We start from the raw sequence: 22,613 nt of genomic DNA, 5'->3' as shown, positions 1-22,613 counted from the left end.
CAGAACAATTAGGCAAGGAAAACAAATAGGCATTCAAATTGGAAATTAATAAGTAAAATTATCTCTGTTTACACATGGCATAATCCTATATGTAAAAAATACTAAAGATTCCATATACAAAATTGTAAAAACTAATAAATTCAACAAGTTTGCAGGATATAAAGGAAACACACAAAACCTATTGTATTTTTTAAAAAATATTTTTATTTCTTTATTTGACAGAGATCACAAGGAGTCAGAGAGGCAGGCAGAGAGAGAGGAGGAAGGAGACTCCCCACAGAGCAGAGAGCCCGATGTGGGGCTTGGTCCCAGGACCCTGGGATCATGACCTGAGCTGAAGGCAGAGGCTTTAAAGCACTGAGCCACCCAGGCGCCCCTGAATTTTTTTTTTTTTTTTTAGATTTATTTATTTACTTGAGAAAGAGAGAGCACATGGGGGTGGAAGCTGCAGGGGAGAGGGTGTAGAATCTCAAGCAGACGCCCCGCTGAGTGCAGCCAGACTTGGGACTTGATCTCACCACTCTGAGGTAACGATCCCATCCAAAACCAAGTCAAATGCTCAACTGACTGGGCCACCCAGGAACCCCCCAAAATCAGTTGTATTTCTGTACACTAATAATGAATAAGTCAAAAATGAAATTAGGAAAATGATTCCATTTATAATAGAATCAAGAATACTTAGGAATTAACTTAACCAAGGAGGTAAGGGATTGTACACTGAAAATAATAAAAGATTGCTGAAAAAAATTAAAGATATAAATATGTAAAAAGACAATTCATGAATTGGAAGACATTATTGTTAAGATGTCTATATTATCCAGGGTGCCTTTGTGACTCATTTGCTTGAGCAACTAACTCTTGGTTTCCGTTCAGGTCATGATCTTCAAGTGGTGAGATCCAGCCTGGAGCTGGGCTTGCACTCAGCGTGAAGCCTGCTGGAGATTCTCTCCCTCTCCTTCTCCTGCCCCTTTGCTCCTCCCCATACTGGCTTGTGTACTCACTCTCTCTCAAAAAAATAAAGAAATAAAATCTTTTTAAAAAGATATCTATCCTATCCAAAGTTATCTAAACAGATTCAATGTTATCTCCATCTAAACCCCATGATGATCTTCACAGAAATAGAAAAATTCATCCTTACATTAATATGGAATATCAAGGGACGCCTGGGTGGCTCAGTTGGTTAAGCAGCTGCCTTCGGCTCAGGTCATGATCCCAGCGTCCTGGGATCGAGTACCACATCGGGCTCCTTGCTCAGCGGGGAGCCTGCTTCTCCCTCTGCCTCTGCCTGCCACTCTGTCTGCCTGTGCTCGCTCTCTCCCCCTCTCTCTCTCTGATTAAAAAAAAAAAAAAAAAAAAAAAAAAAAATGGAATATCAAGGGATCCCAAGTGGCTAAAATAATCTTGACAAAAAACAAAGTTGGAAGATTCCCACTTTATGGATTAAAAATATACTACAAAGCTATAGTAATCAAAACAGTATATGAGTATAAACACAGACATCAAGAACCATGGAATTAAAGTGAGCCTAGAAATACACTCTCACATATATGAAGTCAAATGATTTTGACATGGGTGTAAGACAGTTCAATGGGCAAGAAGAGTGTTTTGAATAAATGATGCTGGGCAAATTAGATATCCATATTCAAAAGAATGAAATTAGACTCAACATACAAAAATTAACTCACAATGGATTAAAAAACTAAATGTAAGTGCTAAAACTATAAAACTCTTAGAAGAAAATATAGGGGAATAGCTTCATGATTTTGGTTTGGCAATGATTCCTTGGATATGATACAAAAAGCACAGGCAACAAAAGAAAACAGGCTGAACACCCAAATTTAAAACTTTGTTGCATCAAGAGGCACTATCAACAGAGTAAGAAAGGTAACTTATGAAATGAAAGAAAATATCTGCAAGTCAGATAGCTGACAGAGAATTGATATCCAGAATCTATAGGGAACTCTGTAAGTCAACAAAAAACACTTTATAAAGAAACTACAGGCAGTTTTCCATAAAGATATAATTAAAATAAAAGTTACCATTTAATGATAATCCACTACATATAGTGCTAGGTAACATATTTATTACTTCTAATACTCATAATTAATTCATTCAGCAGATCTTTATTATATAATTGTACAAGCTAAGTATTATCACCTTTATCTTACAGATGATCAAAGTGTCTTGCCTGAGATCATAAAGAAGCTAGCGAATGACTATAAAGTTATCCTGAATCTAGGCTTTCAGAAATATTGTTTTTTTTTTAAGATTTTATTTATTTATTTGACAGACAGAGATCACAAGTAGGCAGAGAGGAAGGCAGAGAGAGAAGAAGGGAAGCAGGATCCCCACTGAGCAGAGAGCCCGATTTGGGTCTTGATCCCAGGATCATGACCTGAGCGGAAGGCAGAGGCTTTAATCCACTGAGTCACCAAGTCGCCCCAAATATTGGTCTCTTTTGCTCTAAAGGGCTCTTAATACATTTCAACAAACTTTCAGTGTGAAAAATTACTACTTCTCTGCTTCCCAAGGGGCACAAACAGTGGTCATGTTTTTAATACCAGAGAACAAAACAAACCTTGAGAAAATTGATCCCTGAAGTTATAAATAAACATTATCTTAACGTGCTTTTTACTCCGTCTTATGAAGATTATTCTGTATTCACTACCCAATTCTCAACTGTTAAACAAAACTGTTAACTCAAGTTACTAAAAAGTAAACTGAGAGTAATTTAACATGTAACTTTTTTTTAAATAAGAAATTGCCGGGCACCTGGGTGGCTCAGTGGGTTAAGCCGCTGCCTTCAATTCAGGTTATGATCTCAGGGTCCTGGGATCGAGTCCCGCATCGGGCACTCTGCTCAGCAGGGAGCCTGCTTCCTCCTCTCTCTCTCTTTCTCTCTCTCTGCCTGCCTCTATGCCTACTTGTGATCTCTCTCTGTCAAATAAATAAATAAAATCTTTAAAAAAAAAAAAAAGAAGAAGTTACATAAATAAAATCTTAAAAAAAAAAAAAAAAAGAAAAGAAAGAAATTGCCATGAAGGCGCTCCAGGGTGGCTCAGTGGGTTAAGCCTCTGCCTTCATGGTTTCACGGTCCTGGGATCGAGCCCTGCATCAGTCTCCCTGCTTGGTGAGGAGACCGCTTCCCCCTCCCCCTCTCTCTGCCTCTCTGCCTAGTTGTGATCTCTGATGTCAAGTAAATAAATAAAATCTTTAAAAAAAAAAGAAAAGAAACTGCCATCTAATAAAATAAGTACCAGATATTTTTCAACTTTCTTTTAAAAATATATTTGCTTTGAAAATACAGTATAGGGACGCCTGGGTGGCTCAATTGGTTGGACAACTGCCTTCGGCTCAGGTCATGATCCCGGAGTCTTGGGATCGAGTCCTGCATCGGGCTCCCAGCTCCATGCAGAGTCTGCTTCTCCCTCTGACCTTCTCCTTGCTCATGCTCTCTCTCTCACTGTCCCTCTCTCAAATAAATAAATAAAATCTTAAAAAAAGAAAAGAAAATACGGTATAAATACAGGCATTCCTCAAGAAATGCTAAGAAAACCACATAAAAATCAACATAAAACCTACTGAGTTGTTTCATTTTTATCCTGTCAACTATATTTAAAGAAAAATAACATGAATTATATATTAAAAAAAAACAACAACACTGACAGTTCCACTATCTCAGTTTCTTCAACTGAAAAGAAGGAGTAATAAACCCTTCACATGGACTTAAGAGGTAGATAATAACTTACAGAGTATATACCAAAGCTTTAGCTACCTTCTGTTTCCTTCTTAGCTGGCTGCTTAGGAGCTCTGTAGTCCTAAGTCCAAGTGTTGCTACAGTGGCTCTTTTACTAAGTTAAGGACCTCAATTTTATCACTCCCCATTTGTTTGTTTGTTTATTTGTTTGTTTTTCCCTGAAACCACTGCATAGTGCTTTGTAGTGTAGGCTCTACATGTCAAAGAGCTTAAGTTTGAATCCTAACTCCACTTATTGGCTGTGTGATTCTGAACAAGTTACTTAATTTCTGTAGGCCTATTTCATCCTTTATAAAATGTAGACTATAACCCTAGCTACTTCACAGGTATTATGTATATTAAATAGGATAATATAAATAGCATTTAGAAAGTGCCTGGCTCACAGTCAACATTCAATAAATATTAGGCATCTCATTCTCACTACTACCACTGTCATCATCGTCTATCTGCTTCCCACCACAAAGCATGTGCAGCTTTGTAACTGTTTTATTACTTATTTCATATATTTAAGTTTTGTCATCTATGGAAGCATGAGCAGTCTGGTTTTTTTAAGACTTTTTTTTATTTATTTGACAGAGAGAGATCACAAGTAGGTGGAGAGGCAGGCAGAAAGAGAGGAGGAAGCAGGCTCCCTGCCAAGCAGAGAGCCCAATGTGGGGCTCGATCCCAAGACCCTGAGATCACGACCTGAGCAGAAGGCAGAGGCTTTAACCCACTGAGCCACCCAGACGCCCGAGCAGTCTGTTTTAATAGGGTAGCCATTCTCCTTTTTTCTTTCATCTCTTTGGCTGAAACAGAACACTAAACAGTAAGTAAATCCTTGCTGAATGAATCAATAAAATAAATGGAAATGGATAGAGAGATGGCACCATAGATTGGCCCTATAGAACTTTTCTTGCTTCTCCAATAATTGCTTGTATCACAAAGTTAACGTAACAAGCTCACAATGACTCCAAAGACAAATACCTTATCCCATGAAGTCAGGACGGCACTAGTATAAAATGACTGAAAATTTGATACCCAGTCTCACAGGGCTATCAAAATTTCAATCTAATTAGGTTTTACTTTCCTACTCAAAGGTAACTATCTCGCCCCTCGGAAAACTTCATCACCTATTTTACCTCTCTCAGTGTTTATATTTTCTATATGACGTATGAGCCAAGGAGATGTAAATGTCTTCATGCTCTCACCAATAAATCCATAATCCTACCTTTATCAGTCAGTCCCCACCTTCTCTTCCTTTCCCTTAGGTCAAATCCTCAACATGTATGTAGATCCCATCCCTTGGCCTCCTCAAGGATTTTGCTCTTCCTGTGATCAATCCCACTTTTTTCAAAAAAAAAAAAAAAAAACAACCTGTCTAAAGGCTCATTCATTACACTACATAAATATAATAGTATCCCCCATTCTTTAAAAAATTCATCGATAGGGATGCCTTGGGTGGCTCAGTTAAGCATCTGCCTTTGGCTCAGGTCATAATCCCTTGCTCAGAAGGGAGCTGCTTCTTCCTCTGCCTGCTTCTCCCTCTGCTTGTGCTCCCACGCTCTCTCTGACAAATAAAATCTTAAAAATTCATCTATAACCATTTTCATCTAGTAAGTGCTCCAATTTTTTCTATTTTCCCTTACAGCAGAACTTCTTGAAAAAAACCATCTCTACCTCCTCACTTCTTACTCCATTTTCAGCTCATACCCCATTTTCCACCTGTTCTGGTTTCTGTATCCATAGCTGCTGTACCGAGTCTGGTCCCTCTTCCTATCCACATGTTCTTGACTTCTTTAGTCAGGTACTTTATATTAGGTGATAACTCCTTTCCTTTGACAAACTACATTCTTCTTTTGACTTCCAGACACCACATTTTCCTTGTTTTCTGCCTAACTCTCTGGCCGTGCCTCCTCAGTCACTTGTACCAGGTCCTCCTCCACTTGACTTCAGTGGCTCAGCTGTGGGCCCCTTCTCTTCACTCTGTAAATTCTTCCCTAGGTAAGCTCATCCATTCCCATGGCTTCCCATTCCTCACATGACCTGCAGAATACTACATGATCTAGTCCCTGGCATCCTCTCTAAGTTCTTTTTATGCGACTCTTGCCTTACTATACCATGCTGGATTCCTTTAAGTTTCTTGTATAAGTGCCTACCTAGCTCAGTCCAGCTGTTCTCTCTTCCTGAAGTATTTTCTCTTTGAATGGCTGACTCCTCAACTACCATGTTGTCATCTAAAATGTCATTTCTCAGAGGCCTTCCCAGATCTGCCCCCCCTATCTTTTATATTATCCTCCCTTATTAATTTCCTTCATAACCCTCATCACAATTGGCAATTATACATTTGTTTGTTTTTGATCATTCCCACTAATCTTTACATAAGGGTTCACAATGCCATCCGTATAAACTCAGCACCCAGCACAGTAACAGATAAATAACAAGCATTCAATGTGTACGTAAATTAATGATCTGGCATTCACTTATTCATTCACTAACAAACATTTATTGAGCAATTTGTAGGTGACAGGTACAGTGCTAGATGCTGGGGACAAAAGATAAATCAGAATCACTCTCAAGATCCTTATTACACTGAGAAGGACAGAGACAATACTATGCGATAAGTGCTATGACATGGGTAAGGCCAACTTCTTGAAGAATGTGAATGTACAATATTTCCCTAACTTCTTTAGAAACCAAGGTTAATCCAAATGTTTTTCCTGTTTTACCATGCTAGGTTCAGATCATAATGTCAATTATAAGACAGGTTTTTAGGCAGAGTAAAGGAAAACTGAATTGCTGAGGAATATTCTATTTAAAGCATCCATTTCTTACTCTCATATCTATTGTTTCCCATCAATAGGTAAGTAAATATGAAATCAGGAAAATAAACTCATTTTGGTTTGAAACCGTCCTTAAATAAGAGAAACATACAACTAATTTAAAATATTTTCCAAAGATCTTACATCCATTATATTCTGAATTTGCCACCATCATCTGAAGACTCAAGGTGTTTACATGGAAAGATGTACTGCTGCATTAAGGGACAGTATTCACTCACTTGTTTGTTTATCCAACAAAAACTCTGTAAGCAACCATTATGTGCCAGGACTAAGGATACAGGAGTAATCAAGGCAGAAAATATACTTATCGTCACTGAGTTTTTAGACTCAAATTGAAGAGACAAAAAATAAGAAAATACAGAAATAAAATCATAATTGTAAAGTTAATAAATTATTTCTAACACTTATAATCAAGAAACAACAAAGAAATTCTACAGAAATGTATTTTTAAAAATGTTTAGTTAAGGGGCAGCCTGGCTAGTTAACTGGTAGGTACACACTCTTGATCTTGGGGTTATGAGTTCAAGCCCCATGTTGGGCACACAGATTACTTAAAAAAAAAAAAAAGAAAGAAAGAAAGAAAAGAAAAAGGAAAAAAATTAAGAAAATGTTTGGTTAAATACCCAGAGATACTTTTAAAATAATTAAAAGTGAATACATCTAAGAATGAAAGGAACATAGACTAGAAGAAAATATTTGTACAAAATATCTGATTTTTTAAAAACCTTGTAACTTATGAAATATAAAAAGAGCTTTTAAAATTCAATAATAAGAAAACATCCCAATTAAAACTGGACAAAAGATCTGAACAGACACCTCAACAAATAAAAACAGACAGCAAATAAGCATATGAAAGGATGTTCACCATATGTCATTAGGGAATTGCAAAGAATTGCAAATTAAAACAAAAATGAGAAACTACCACACACCTATATGAATAGTTAAAATCCAAAACTGACAACACCAAATGCAGGTGAAGATGTGGGGCAAGAACTCTCACTTACTGCTGATGGGAATACAAAAAGGTACAGCCACTTTGGAAGACACTATGGCAGTTTCTTACCAAGAGAAACATAAGCTTACCATATGATCCAGCGATCATGCTCCTAGGTTTTTATACAAATGAGGTGAAAACTTATGTCCACGCAAAAACCTGCACATGAATGTTTACAATAGCTTTACTTACAATTGCCAAAAATGAGAAGCAATGAAGATGTCATTCAACAGCTGAATGAATAAACAAGCTGTGGTATACCCATACAATAACATATTCATAAATACGAAGAAATGAACTATCAAGTCACAAAAGACATGGAGGTTCCTTGACACTGGTTTTGGCAATGATGTTTTTTAGTTCTTTGACACCAAAACCAAAGAGAATAAACGTAAAGATAAACAAGTAGGACTACATCACCTAAAAAGCTTCTGCACAGTAGAGGAAACCATCAACAAAATGAAAAGGGAACCTATGGAATGAGAGAAAATACTTGCAAATCATATATCTGCTAAGGGTTAATATTTAAAATACATGAAGAACTCATACAACTTAATAGAAAAATCTGATTAAAGAAGGGGGCAGAAGATCTGAACAGACATGGCCAAGAAGTACATAAAAAGCTGCTCAACATCACTAATCATCAGGGAAATGCAAATCAAACCCACAGTGAGACATCAATGGCACACCTGTTAGAATGGCTATCAAAAAGAAAAGAGATAACAACTGTTGGTAGTGATATGGAGAAAAGAAAACCCTTGTGCAATATTAGTGGGAATGTAAATTGAAGCATCTACTATGAAAAACAGTATGAAGGTTCTTCTAAAAATTAAAAATAAAACTACCATATGACCTAGCAATTCTGTTTCTGGATAGTCATCCAAAAAAAAAAAAAAAAAAAAAAAAGAAAAGAAAACACTAATTCAAAAACATTATCTGTATCCACCAAGTTCTTTGCAGCATTATTTACAATAGCCAAGATACAGTAACAACCTGTATGTCCCTTAATGGGTAAGTGAAGAAAATACAGTATACATTGTGTATACATATACACAATGGTATTTTATTCACCCATAAAAAAGGGGGAAATCTTCTTTTCCATCTGGGCTGCTGACATGCTTCTAGCCTGAGGAAGACCCAGAAACTTCGGGCCCACGTGAGCCATGGCCACGGCGGCATCCACAAGCACCGGAAGCACCCAGGAGGCCAGGATAATGCTGGTGGCCTGTATTACCATAGGATCTTAGGATTATACTTCGAAAAATATCACCCAGGTTACTTTGGAAAAGTCGGTATGAGACATTACCACTTAAAGAGAAACCAGAGCTTCTGCCCAACTGTCAACCTTGATAAACTGTGGACCTTGGCAGACACAGGTAAATGCCACCAAAAACAAGACTGGAGTTGCTCCTATCATTGATGTGATGCGATTGGGCTACTACAAAAAGTTTTGTGGAAGGGAAAACTCCCAAAACAGCCTGTCAGGCCAAACTCTTCAGGAGAAGAACAGAGAAGTTAAGGGTGTCAGCTGCCTGTATTCTAGCAGCTTGAAGCCACATATGGGGAGGTTCATTAAATGTTAACAAGTGCTTTTTTTTTAAAAAAAAAAAGGGGGGGGTGGGGGATCTTGTTATTTACAACAGTAGGATGAACCTTGAGGACATTATGCTAAGTAAATGTTAGAGAAAGACAAATACTGTATGAGCTCACTTATATGTAGAAACTATTTAAAAAAATAAATAAATAAAGCTCACAGAGAAAACAGATTAGTGGATGCCAGAGGTGGGAATTGAGGGATGGGAAAATTGGGTAAGGTTATTTTATAACTCATTATAAAATAAGTCCTGGAGATGTAGCGTATATCATGGTGACTACAGTTAATAGTACTGTATTGCATATTTGAAAGTTTCTAAGAGAGTAAATCTTTTTTTAATAAAAATTATTTTCAAGTGATCTCTATACCCAGTGAGGGCTTAACATTAATGACTCCAAGATCAAGAGTTGCATACTCCACCCACTGAGCCAACGAGGTACCCCTCAGAAAGTAAATCTTAAAAGTTCTCATCACAAAAAAAAATTTTGTAACTATGTGTGGTAACATATATTAACTAGATTTATTGTGGTGATCATTTCACAATATATGCAAATATCAAATCATTATCTTACACACCTGAAACTAATATAATGTATTTCAATTATACCTCATTTTTTTAAAAGACATGGAGGAAACTTAAATGCACATTACTAAGTGAAAGAAGCCAGTGTGAAAAGGTTACATAACTGTACGGAGAGTAAAAACATCAGTGACTTCAGCAGTTAAGTGGGAGGAAGGAAGGCACAAGGCGGGGCACAAAGGATTTTTAGGTTAGTATAATTATTCTATAGGATACCATAATAGGATACATAATATGCATTTATCAAAACCCACAGAACTTTTTAACACAAAGAGTGAATCTAAAGTAAACTATGTATTTATTTTATAGACCTTCAGTTAATAACAATATATTGTATTGGTTCATCAATTTTTAAAAATGTAGCACATAATTGGCAAGATGCTAATAATGGGGTCAAATGGGGGGGTATGGGAACTCTATACCTGCTGTTCAGTTTTTCTGCTCTAAAAAATAGTCTGTTGTTTTTTAAATGGGTATATTCAGAGGTAGACATGAGGTTGTCATCATAAACATTATTTTTTCAAATATTTATTTATTTATTTATTTGACACAGAGAGAGAGAGCACAAGCAGGGGGAGTGGCAGGCAGGCAGGCAAAGGGAAGAGAAGCAGGCTCCCTGCTGAGCAAGGAGCCCAATGGGGGGCTCAATCCCAGGACCCCTGGGATCATTACCTGAGCCAAAGGCAGCTGCTTAACCAACCAGCCGAAGGCGCCCCATAAATATTATTTTAAAGTAATATTAAAATACACTGTATTTTAACTAACCGGAATTGAAATTTTTTAAAAAGTGTACCATAAGGGGCACCTGGGTGGTGTAGTCAGTTGGGTGTCTGACTCCTGGTTTGGCCCTAGGTCATGATCTTGGGCAGTCATGAAATCGAGCCCTGGGTAGCTCCACTTTCAGCAGGGACCCTGCCTGGGACTCTTGTTCTCCCTCTGCCCTTTCCCTCTCCCTCTAAAATAAATAAATAACTCTTTTTTTAAAAGGCGCCATGAACTGAGGAGTATGATTCTCGATGACTGAGTTCCAAAATAGGTAAAATAAAATGAAGTCAATCCAATATGAAATAAAAGGAAACAAGAACAGAAGAATAGTATTCCAGTACTTCTGTCCTTGTAGAGATGAGGAAGGTCGTGGCACATTCTAGAGCTCTCAAGATCAAAATATTTATAATGCCTGAATGAAGTCAATATTGACAAATACCCTTGGAATCCTGCTAAAACATTACATTATGATATAAATCACATTTGGTATCAGGCAAGTTTGTCATAACTAATGCAACAGGCATTAGTTATTAAATTAAAAACGTCTTAACTGAAGGCTGTTTTGTCATCTGTGATTCAATTTCATGGCATTATACAGAGAGACACTATTATAATGAGGGTCTTACATGCTTTAAATGATCAACATATACTTGAACACTGGCAGGTAACAAGGTGACAAGGGAAAGACTCTCTTACCTGGCTGCCTTTTTAATTTTATTTATTTATTTACTTATTTTTAAAGGTTGTATTTATTTGACAGAGAGAGAGAGACACAGTGAGAGAGGGAACACAAGCAGGTGGCGAGGGAGAGGGAGAAGCAGGCTTCCCGCTGAGCAGGGAGCCTATGCAGCTCCATCCCAGAACCCTGAGATCAGGACCTGAGCCAAAGGCAGATGCTTAGCGACCGACTGACCCACCCAGGCACCCGGGCTGCCTTTTTTAAATATACGGCATTTACAATTACAAATTTCATTTACAAATTATGACATTTATCTAACCTCTATTTAAACGAAGTTGAAAATAATCTTCAATTCAGTCAAGATTCTTTGACCAAAGTCAAAGCATAAAATAACACAGACTGACAGCACAGACAGACATGATTTTGCATATCTTGTCATCTTAGGTTATAGTACTGAAAATAATTTTACTATGGTTAAAAAATAAGCACCATCAAATTTTTTCATACTCCAAAATAATATTATTTTATCCCAGATAGCACTGAAAACATTACAACTTCCCCTAATATTTTAGGTGAACATAATGCTATATTCTGTAATATTACTGAATAAAAATATTGTTAGCTTCTAAAAAAGTTAGTTTAAAAATGTGTTTTATTCTTGGTTTTAAATTTGAAGTTTTTTAAATATGATATTTTAATTTTCAAGGTATATTTTCACTTAATTAAACTAAAAATTGGGTATTACAACATAGATAACAAAATATTATATATATATATATATATATATATATATATATATATATATATATTAAGATTTACCTATCTGAGAGAGAGAGACTGAGAATATATGAGTGAGGGGAGGGCCAGAGGGAGAGAATCAGTTCAGGCAGGCACCCCACTGAGCAATAGCCAGCCCCATGGGGGCTCCATCCCATGACCTATGAGATCAACACCTGAGACAAAACCAAGGGTGGGACAGTTAAACGACTGAGCCACACAGGTGCCCCAATAGTTCTGTTATGCACTTTTATATATAAAATTACTCCTGACATTATTAATGTCAAAATACAAGCAGAGTTAGGGGGCTCCTGGGTGGCTCAGTCGTTAAGCATCTGCCTTCCGCTCAAGTCATGATCCCAGGGGACTGGGATGGAGCCCAAATCAGGCTCCCTGCTGAGCCCTTCTCTCGCTGTGTCTCTGTCAAATAAAGAAATAAAATCTTTAAAAAAGAAAAGCAGGGCGCCTGGGTGGCTCAGACGGTTAAGCGTCTGCCTTCAGCTCATGTCATGATCCTAGGGTCCTGGAATCAATCCCTCATTGGGCTCCCCGCTCAAAGGGGAGCCCCTTTCTCCCTCTACCGCTTTCCTTGCTTGTGCTGTTTCACTCTCTCTCTCTCAAATAAATAAATAAAATCTTTAAAAAATAAAATTAAATAGGGCGCCTGGGTGGCTCAGTGGGTTAAAGCCTCTGCCTTCGGCTCAGGTCATGATCCCAAGGTCCTGGGATCGAGGCCCGAGTTGGGCTCTCTGCTCAGCGGGGAGCCTGTTTCCCTTCCTCTCTCTCTGCCTGCCTCTCTGCCTACTTGTGATCTCTGTCAAATAAATAAATAAATAAATAAATATTTTTTAATAGATAAATAAGAAAAGCAGAGTTAGATACCGACTGTATTTTTCATTCTATACATAAACACGTTATATAAATTATATAAATTTATAAAATATTTATATAGTCTATAAATACAAAACTATATCAAATTAACATTTTATAATTACATTTATAAATGCTCATTATGTTAAATATCTATAATCCTAAGTGTCTGTAAGGGGGAAACTTGTCAGAACTACATTAAAAATTAATCTGGATCATTTTCCAATATGTCCTTTTTCTTTTTAAGATTTTATTTATTTGACAGACAGAGATCACAAGTAGGCAGAGGGGCAGGCAGAGAGAGAGAGGAAGTAGGCTCCCAAGCAGAGAGCCTGATGCGGGGCTCGATCCCAGGACCCTGGGATCATGACCTGAGCCAAAGGTAGAGGCTTTAACCCACCGAGCCACCCAGGCGCCTCTCAATATGTCATTTTGACATTAGGCTTGTCATCAAACTATTTTTCTAATAAACTGTAAGTGAAGAAGATCATGTGTGCCTATAGGGATACTCAAGAAATTCATACTGGAAATGAATCAAAAAGGCAACAGTATCTGCAAAATAAAACCTTCAGTATAGCATACTTGACACCTTGATAAATAGCATTTCAGTTTAACTGAGATGACTTCCAGAAAACACACTTATAGCACAGCACACTTCAAAATGTTTAATGGTGCACTCTTCCCACAAAGTGACCTTAGCTCATCAGGACATTTAGTAATAATTTTATAGAGATAAATCATTGCCAGCACAAATCATTCTATTTCCTTTTCTATTTAAAAAAAAAAAAATTTCTTTTTAAGATTTTATTTATTTATTTGCCAGAGACAGAGGGAGAGAGAGCGACTGAGCACAGGCAGACAAAGAGGCAGGCAGAGGCAGAGGGAGAAGCAGGCTCCCTGCCGAGCAAGGAGCCCGATGTGGGACTCGATCCCAGGACCCTGGGATCATGACCTGAGCCGAAGGCAGCTGCTTAACCAAATGAGCCACCCAGGCGTCCCTCTATTTTTTTTTTTTTTAAGTTTATATAAGCTCTTTCAGAGAGCTGCAAGGAAACAGAAATAGTCTATGCAATCCCTTCCTTTTACAGAAGAGGAAACAGAAGCCTAGAGCTCTTTCATACCCATTCCAGTGTTCTTTTCTGCATTAACTCTCTTGCAGTTCTCTTCTCTGTTCTATTTATTCACATTACTAATGCAGTAAAAAACAAAACAAAACAAAACCAAAAACACATCTACTTTGAGTTATACTTTAAAAATCAATTACAATGGAAAAAATAATTGTGAGTAAACTGGAGTGATATATATTACCATCAATAAATCTCTCCTTGTTCAATGACTTTGTGCCCATTTTATTCCATTTCTACTTTGTAAGTCAAGACTTGATATATGAAATAAAACCTAGGGGTGCCTGGGTGGCTCAGTGGGGTAAGCCTCTGCCTTCAGCTCAGGTCATAGTCCCAGGATCCTGGGATAGAGCCCCATATCAGGCTCTCTGCTCAGCGGGGAGCCAGCTTCTCCCTCTCTCTCTGCCTGCCTCTCTGCCTACTTGTGATCTCTCCCTCTCTCTCTGTCAAATAAATAAATAAAATCTTAAAAAAAAAAAAAAACTAAAATCCTGCTACTTTGGTAATTTCACCTGAGAGTCCCACTCAAAATTTTTATCTTCCTTTCAAAGTCAAATACTCAAATTCCCAATCCTTTACTGCTGCCCAAAATCACCCAAAGACAAAAAATCATATTTCTAGAAGCAATTTAAGCACAGATGAATCTTGTTGCTATGTCCAATATAGTAAAAAGAGCATAAGGCTTTGGAGTCACACAGATTTGTCTTAAAATCCACACACTCTTGGGAGACCTAAGTGGCTCAGCTGGTTAAGTGTCTGCTTGTGGCTCAAGGTCCTGGGATAACTCCACCGTGGGCTCCTGCTGAGCCAGTGGGGAGTCTGCTTGTCTATCTGCTCCTTCCCCTCCTCACACTCTCTCTCTCAAATAAATAAATAAAACCTTAAAAAAAAAAATCCATGCACTCTAATTTTCAAACTCTGAGGACTGAGGTACATTTTTCTCATCTGTAACTATATTTCAGAGAACTGTAATATTAGACAAGCCTAGCATAAAGTGGAAGTGTCAAAAAATAGTTATTCTTTTTTTTTTTAATTTATTTGACAGAGAGAGATCACAAGTAGGCAGAGAGGCAGGCAGAGAGAGAAGGGGAAGCAGGCTCCCCACTGAGCAGACAACCCGATGCAGGGCTTGATCTCAGAACCCTGAGATCATGACCTGAGCTAAAAGCAGAGGCTTAACCCACTGAGCCACCCAGGTACCTTCAAAAATGTTATTCTATTTTCATCTTTCACACCATCTCAAACAAATACAAAATATCCAGGTAATAATTATAGTTCAAGAAGTTTTACTTTTTAAAGAATTTTTTTTCAAGATTTTATTTATTTATTTGACAGACAGAGATCACAGGTAGGCAGGAAAGCAGGCAGAGAGAGAGGAGGAAGCAGGCTCCCTGCTGAGCGGAGAGCCCGATGCAGGGCTCAATCCCAGGACCCTGGGATCATACATAACCTGAGAGGAAGGAAGAGGCTTTAACCCACTGAGCCACCCAGGTGCCCCGTAAAGAATATTTTTATGTTTATTTCTATTAAATAGTAAACAGAGCAGTCATTAACCAGATAGTACCAAGTAAATAATAACTGGCCACATCAGAGATGGTAATGGTTGACCAGGGATGCTTGGGCAGCTTAACTGGTTAAGTGCCTACTTTTGGCTCAGGTCATGATCCCAGGGTCCTGGGACAGAGCCCTGCTTTAGACTGCTTGCTCAGTGTGGAATCTGCTTCTCTCTTTCCCTCTGCCCCTCCCTTCCTCACCCCACCCCCTGCCATGTGTGTGCTCTCTCAAATAAATAAAATCTTAGAAAGAAAAAAAAGAAAATAACCAAATAGAAGATATGTGACATTTTTTCTTTTAGAAATTTTTCACTTTCAAAACTTCTCTTTCCTTAACTCTTAAACTCAATGCTTTCTTAGTCCTCTGAAGTCGAATGGTCAAATAAAAAGAGGTCAAAATGGAGCTTAATAGAGAATGAAAAACCATGATCTGAAGCTGGTGATTTCCATAGGAAATTAATATGGATATGTAGTAATGGTGATCATTTGAACTTAAGAAAGCATCTTTTGGGGAAAGAACTCTGTACTCTTTCTACTCTATAATTTATTGCCTATTATACAGGAGAAGTAGGGATTATGTTGTTATATGGAGCAATTATCTAAATTAATAATGTGTGAAATCATAAAATAAAACTCACATTTGCTGAGCATTTTAGAGTATGACATACTTTTCCAATTAACAATGAAGACAGGAATGGAATCCAGATATCTCGATCTCCATTTTAGTAATAGAGATAAACTGCAACATTTTAATACTTTCATAAATTCTAGTGTAATTATTTTATATTCTACTTAATTACATTTTACCAAGATGAATGTTACAACAATTCTACTGCTTATCAGGAATTGAATATAAGCTTTAAACTATGCTAGATAATTTCCCACAGTTTTCTGTTAACTCCTTCTATATTCAAGTATTTTCATCTTGACCCACTCTTCTGTAAGATGAATTTCCCTTTCCCCACTGATTTTCTACCTGTATTCTGATGTGATCTCATTTTTCTCATATACTTTAGACTCTGTCCCACAAATTATATCCACTTTTTTATATCTCCCTCTCCAAAGAGTCGTTTTGTTTTTTGTTCATTCCAAATAGTAATTCTGTAACATGACTGATTCCCTCTGCCATTCTTCGAAAAATTAAGCTCTCATTCTCAATGATCTATTTTGTTCATACTGCTATTATAAATGAGGAGACGTGCTAGAAGCAGTATGACTGAAAGAATGCTAGCTTGGGGCTGCTGGTGGCTCAGGCAGTTAAGTGTTTCACTTTTGGTTCTGGCTCAGGTCATGATCTCATGAGCCATGGGATCCAGTCCCATGTGGGGCTTTGCACTCAGTGGGGAGTCTGCTTAAGTTTCTCTCCCTCTGTCTCTCCCCCTATTCAGGCTGTCACTGTCTCTTTCTTGTAGATAAATAAATCAGTCTTTAAAGAAAAAAAAAAAAGGAGTACTAGTTTTAAAGCTGGCTCTAGCACCTTCAAGCTGTGAGATCCTACGCATATTCCTTGACCATTCAGAGTCTCTGATTCTTAACCTATCATTTAGGAAAAAGTTAACAACCCATTCTACAAGAGTATAATGAGAATAAATATAAAATATATATAACTAGCTCTTAATATAATGTCTTCTATTTTGCTATGGGATGGTCTGTTTGTCTACTCAGATCAGAGGTTCACGATTTTTTTAGGATTTTTTTTTTTAACTCCAGGAAATCCAGATTTTCTCCCAAATTACTGAAACCAGTGCCCTTAATTACAAACTCCATGAGATCATATATCACAATTTTTGTATCTCTAAATCTCTAATACTTAGCCCAGAACCCTTCATATATTAGATGCTTAATACATGCTTGTTAAAGAGTATTAAGCTTTTTTTATTAAGTAGAGAAATTACTGGATATGCAAACTAAATTTATTTTTTTCAATAGTAAACATTACTTTACAAAATCCCATTGCTTGGGGTATTTTTCTAGCTATATTCCCAGTATGATCTCATTACTAGCTAGAAAAAATATACCTATGTTTTTAAGCTCTTTTCTTCTGAGAAGCTCAAGGATTTTTTACACAGACCTTATCTCATCAATCCTTAGAACATCCCTGAGGTAACTGGAGATGAAAAGGAAAAAAAATAGAATATGAATCCATAATCCACATGAATCCATAAATTCATAAATTCTACTCAGAAAAACTCCCATCTAATTTTTTCAGTTTATATGCATTTTGCTACCATTTCTATTCTAAATCCACCTAAGTTACCTATTTATTCATTACATCTGGATATGCTGATGTGGGGCAAAAGCGTTACTATTTGCTCAAGAGAGCAAAGTTTTCAGAAAGTATTATACAGAGTAAGTAACACAAAGAACAACATAAAAATGACAACTCTAATTGCTTAACAGAAAACTGACTACTGAGGCAACTGACTACAGGTTTACTTTAGACTACTAGCTATTTAGGAATTAGACACATTATTTTCTTCAAATTTTAATAATCAAAGACCAGCAGCCCAATCACAGCTTTCACTTTCTTCTGCTCCCCATCACTTGGTTCTTTTGTACCCTTATAGTAGCCCTTACTGACTACCCACCCAGGAACCATTATCCTCCTTTTCCATATTAATAGAATCCCACTTCGGTTCAGGCAACATTGGGCTCAGCCCCAGGGAATGATCATGACTGATCTTCTTAGCCAATTCTAGCAATCCTATTCCCCTTTCTAAATGATTGGTATAAAATTGGACCTGTGATATACAACTGGCCAAAAAATTGAAAGAAGTTGCTAAGGATTCTTTCCTCCCTGATGAGAGGGCAGCAAGAACAGGCTACTTAATATATACACGTGCAAAAGCTGGAAAAAAATTCATCTTTTGCCCCCAACCAATTTCCCTGTACTTGAGAAGTTGCCAGCTTGAATTTAATGCATAGAGCTGTACAACTCTCTTGCAACCACAAGTGGAAGACCAAGAAAACTTTAGTGATTCTGACTGCACCCAGACATAAGTGACTCTCTATCTTTCAGGCTTCCTGTTATATGAAATGTTATTTTTGTCACGTCACTAAGGATCAGATACTCTATGCCTTAAAGCTGAAAGCATCCTAATTAACACAAGTAGGCCAATAAATCAGAAAAGAAGGGAAGTACACATTTAATTACTAAGCACTTACTATTACATCTGTAATCTCATTTATGAAAATTACTAATCTTTCTATTTTGTTTTTATAAAAACAAAAGCTTAATAAAGTTATATAGTTAATAGTAAGGATGTTAAAATGGAAATCCAGACCTGAAACCAAACTTTGCATTCTTTTTAAATATATAAAATTCCCTTCCTCCTTGTTTACAGTTCTTTGTTAAAAAGATAAACCACTAGCAAGCAAAACTCAGGAAGAGCTAAGGAATATCCATTATTCTTATAACCTTGTCATAGGATCTATAGCCCTCAACTCTACTTTGTATCAGAGTTACATGGAGAGGGGTGCATGGCTGAGTGGCTCAGTCCGTTAAGTTTCTGACTCTTGGTTTTGGCTCAGGTTGTGATCTCAGGGTCATGAAATCGAGCCCTGGGTCCAGCTCCATCCACACTGAACACGGAGTCTGCTTGTGACTCCCTCTCCCCCTCACTCCCCTCAGATAAATCTTTAAAAAAAAAAAAATGGCATTGGGGGAAAAGACAAAATATGTGTATATGTGTATAAAAAGTTTCAGAATGTCTAGCAGAGTGACCAAAATCCTACACCAAAAAGTAGGATGGATTTCAAGTGTAATATTCAATTTCCCAAGAATTAAAAAAATATGAAATCAATCTCAAGTATTTCTTTACTTAAAAAAAAACAAAAAAAAAACTTCCTTATTTCAAACTATTCCATTAACCAAGTATCTATCAATAGAGAAACCACAAAGTTAACACTTCCTCAATTTTCATCTGTTCATGGAAAGTGATTCAACTTAAATCTTGGCAACAAAAAAAGTTATATAAACACTAAGATTCAGCAAGGTCATTTTTTTATTTAGAAATTTACTAGAACTGGATGTTCCAAGCTATTTATAATGTCTTCTCAACCAGAAGTATATTCACTTTATATTGACTTTATTAATCTTTAATTGAGCTTAATAAAGTGAGCATGCAGTATTTCTGACTTAAAACACACACAACTTACCTTCCCACACGCTCTGCAATGATGCCTTCTTTTGGTGAATGTGAACCTGGCTTCACATTTCATGCAGTTTGGAGCCTGAGAATCTGGTACCCATACGGGAGCCACCTCACCCAGAGTAGTAAATGGCTTTCTGGCAGAAATTCCAAACTGACCAGCTCTGAGATCATTATCTGGGCTTTCTGGAGCTAAAGCAAGGCACGGTCTACTGGATATCCCAGACTCGTAGCTTTCTAAATGTTCCCCATTTGTATCAGCAATAGAGATGTTTCCCAAGGAGGCATTACATACATTGGTTGCTGAGTTCTCCCCTAATTTTGCTTTCCCAAGAACATCATTTTTGTTTTTAATATTATTTCCACTATTTGTAGGAAGGTCATTTTGTAAATGGTCAGACAATGGCTTTGGAATTTGAAGTTTAAGATTAGAAGGTTGCTTGGGTCTTGCACCACCAAAAGGAACACTGATAGATTGCAGGTTTGCTACTATCTTGGGTGAAGACTGACCGAGCACTGATGGAACTTGGCTACAGAAACTGTGTAAATAATTTTTCTTCATTAGGTCACCAGTGCTGTTTAAAAGTAGTCCACTCCCTTCTGTGGCTTCATTTCCTCTCTGCTCATAAATATTTGAGTAGCATTCTGACTTGCTCTCTTCTATTTCTTTTTCTTCTGTTACTGAATCTTCTTTGGAGGGTAAAGTCTTTGGAACAAAACAAACAACTGGGCTCTGCATTCCATAGGAATCACAATTAGATAGAGAATTTGCTGCTGGTGTATCCACAGTGGAGAAATCACATCCTTCACTTTCATTGGTGCAAGTTCCTTTTAAATCTAGACCTGCTTCTGCCATTTTATCACACTCTCCTCCACTATCATTGTAAATGTCCTCAGGCTGATTCATTGGCAGAAACTTCTCATTTTCTTTATTTATTTGGCTGTCATTCATATCATTTAGTTTAGTCAATTTCCAATTAGTCATTTCCTGAGAGTCAGAGAAATGCTCTGTCATATTAAGAAGTTCTGTACTGCCAAGAATTTCTTCATGTTCACAACCTTCCTTTTTGTTAGCTCTAAGATCACTAGGCACAAGACAATCAGAAAACTGTTCACAGTTATCATCCCTTCCAGACCCATTAGGCATGTCTGTTTTGAGAAGCAAAGGTAAACCAGATCGGAGAGATTCTTCAGTTGTCTCCTCTGTTGGCTCTTTTTTCATTAAAATCCCCTCACTCAAATGGGAAAAGGAGTTTGGACTCCCTAGATCTGTCCTAGCAGAGCTGGTCTGGCCAGTAAGAAGCTCATCTGGTATATAGTTCTCTTGCTTTTTAGCAGCAGGACCTTCATCTGTTCCCTGGGATGAGACTACTGAATCAATTGTTAAACTTGCAATCACAGACATGGGTGGGCCTCTCCCTGGATTTTCATCATCCTTTAATTGTGAAGGGGAACAGACACTGGCTAGATTATCAGATGAAGTAGTACATGTATGTTTAACAGAATCCCCCACTGCACTTGATCTATTCAACAGATCTATTTGTTTCTCTGAATTCATATCTTTTTCAGTGGACCCATTTATACTAAAACTAAATTGATCAGTTTGTCTATTTTCGTTATCCAGTGAACAGCTAAAAGCATCCATGAGGGACTGACTATTATAATTATTACAATCCTGCAAATCGTTTTGTAATGTCCTCTTATCACAGTTATGCATGACGGCTACGACAAGAACATTCTTCTCATCTGGCAGACAAGCTAAGTTTCCACATTTCTTCTCTCCGACTTCAACAGTACTACATTGATCATCTCGATTACAGTTCCTCTTAATTAACTGATCTTCTGCAACAGCATTTTCATCGATCCACATTGTGCTGATCTCTGGATTCAGATTATAGTCCTGTCCATTAGCACAATGATCCTCTCCCTCTGTGGTCAAAGAAGCTGAATGAGCCAGAGAGAAGACTTTTAGTTGTGGCTGTGGCTCATTAGAAACTGCAGGTTCATTCACACTGGCCAATGCAGGGTTAAATGACAGTCGGTGAGACGGGGGATCTAGAATCTTATTCCACTTGGTATCCAATAAAATAGGAGAAACTGTTTCATCTGAAAAGATAAATAATTTCAATAAGTTTCCTGGTGTCACTAGAAAAGCTAGGACTCAATTAACTATATTTGCAAACATTCTGAAAATAAAATATTCCCAGGATATCTAAAAACAGAATATTCCTAGAACATGAAGTTTCTAATTTTTAGCTAAGAATAAAAAAAATATTCTTCAGACTGTTTCTTTTTTTTTTTTTTAAAGATTTTATTTATTTATTTGACAGAGAGAGATCACAAGTAGGCATAGAGGCAGGCAGAGGGGGGGGGAAGCAGGCTCCCTGCTGAGCAGAAAGCCCGATGCGGGACTCGATCCCAGGACCCTGAGATCATGACCTGAGCCGAAGGCAGCGGCTTAACCCACTGAGCCACCCAGGCGCCCCATCTTCAGACTGTTTCTATATTACATGTCACCAAATGGTAATATCCCAGAAGATTCCAAACAACAAAAGAATTCTACCTCAGTCTATTAACATAATTAAAGATGGCACAGAGGCTATACTTGGTAGTGGGGGCAGGCAGTAGCAATTAGAAAGGCCTCCGATTGGCTGCATACAACATAGGGTGCAGACTAATCTAAGCTGCAAAAAAATTAGGGCAACTAATTGAGTAAGAGGGAAAACGAAGGAATTTTCTGTGGAGACAGAGTGATCTATAATCATTATGACTGGAATGTGGGTTACATTGATGTATTTACTGATCAAAACTGGTACAGTTAAGATCTATTCATTTTAATGTATGTAAATTTCTTCTTTAAAAAAAATAATAAATAAAAAAGGGCGCCGGGTGGCTCAGTCGCTTAAATATCTACCTTTGGCTCAGATCGTTATCACAGGGTCCTGGG

The 22,613-nt window shown here is 37.4% G+C and overlaps 1 protein-coding gene across 5 annotated transcripts in view; it reads right to left on the bottom strand.

The window, feature by feature from the left end:
* The window catches only part of ZFYVE9 (zinc finger FYVE-type containing 9), a 203,780-nt gene that overhangs the window by 99,182 nt on the left and 81,985 nt on the right, over positions 1-22,613 (bottom strand). For all 5 annotated transcript variants that reach the window (XM_082688389.1, XM_082688392.1, XM_082688388.1 and 2 more), the window contains one exon: positions 19,674-21,772. In XM_082688389.1, coding sequence (XP_082544515.1) covers positions 19,674-21,772 — 2,099 coding nt within the window. The remainder of the gene's footprint in view (positions 1-19,673; positions 21,773-22,613) is intronic.

The sequence above is a fragment of the Mustela nivalis genome (genome assembly GCF_964662115.1).
Source record: "Mustela nivalis genome assembly, chromosome: 10".
In the NCBI taxonomy this organism is placed as follows: domain Eukaryota; kingdom Metazoa; phylum Chordata; class Mammalia; order Carnivora; family Mustelidae; genus Mustela; species Mustela nivalis.
Note: the sequence above shows the minus strand (reverse complement) of the source record. Positions and strands in the feature narration are given on the sequence as shown.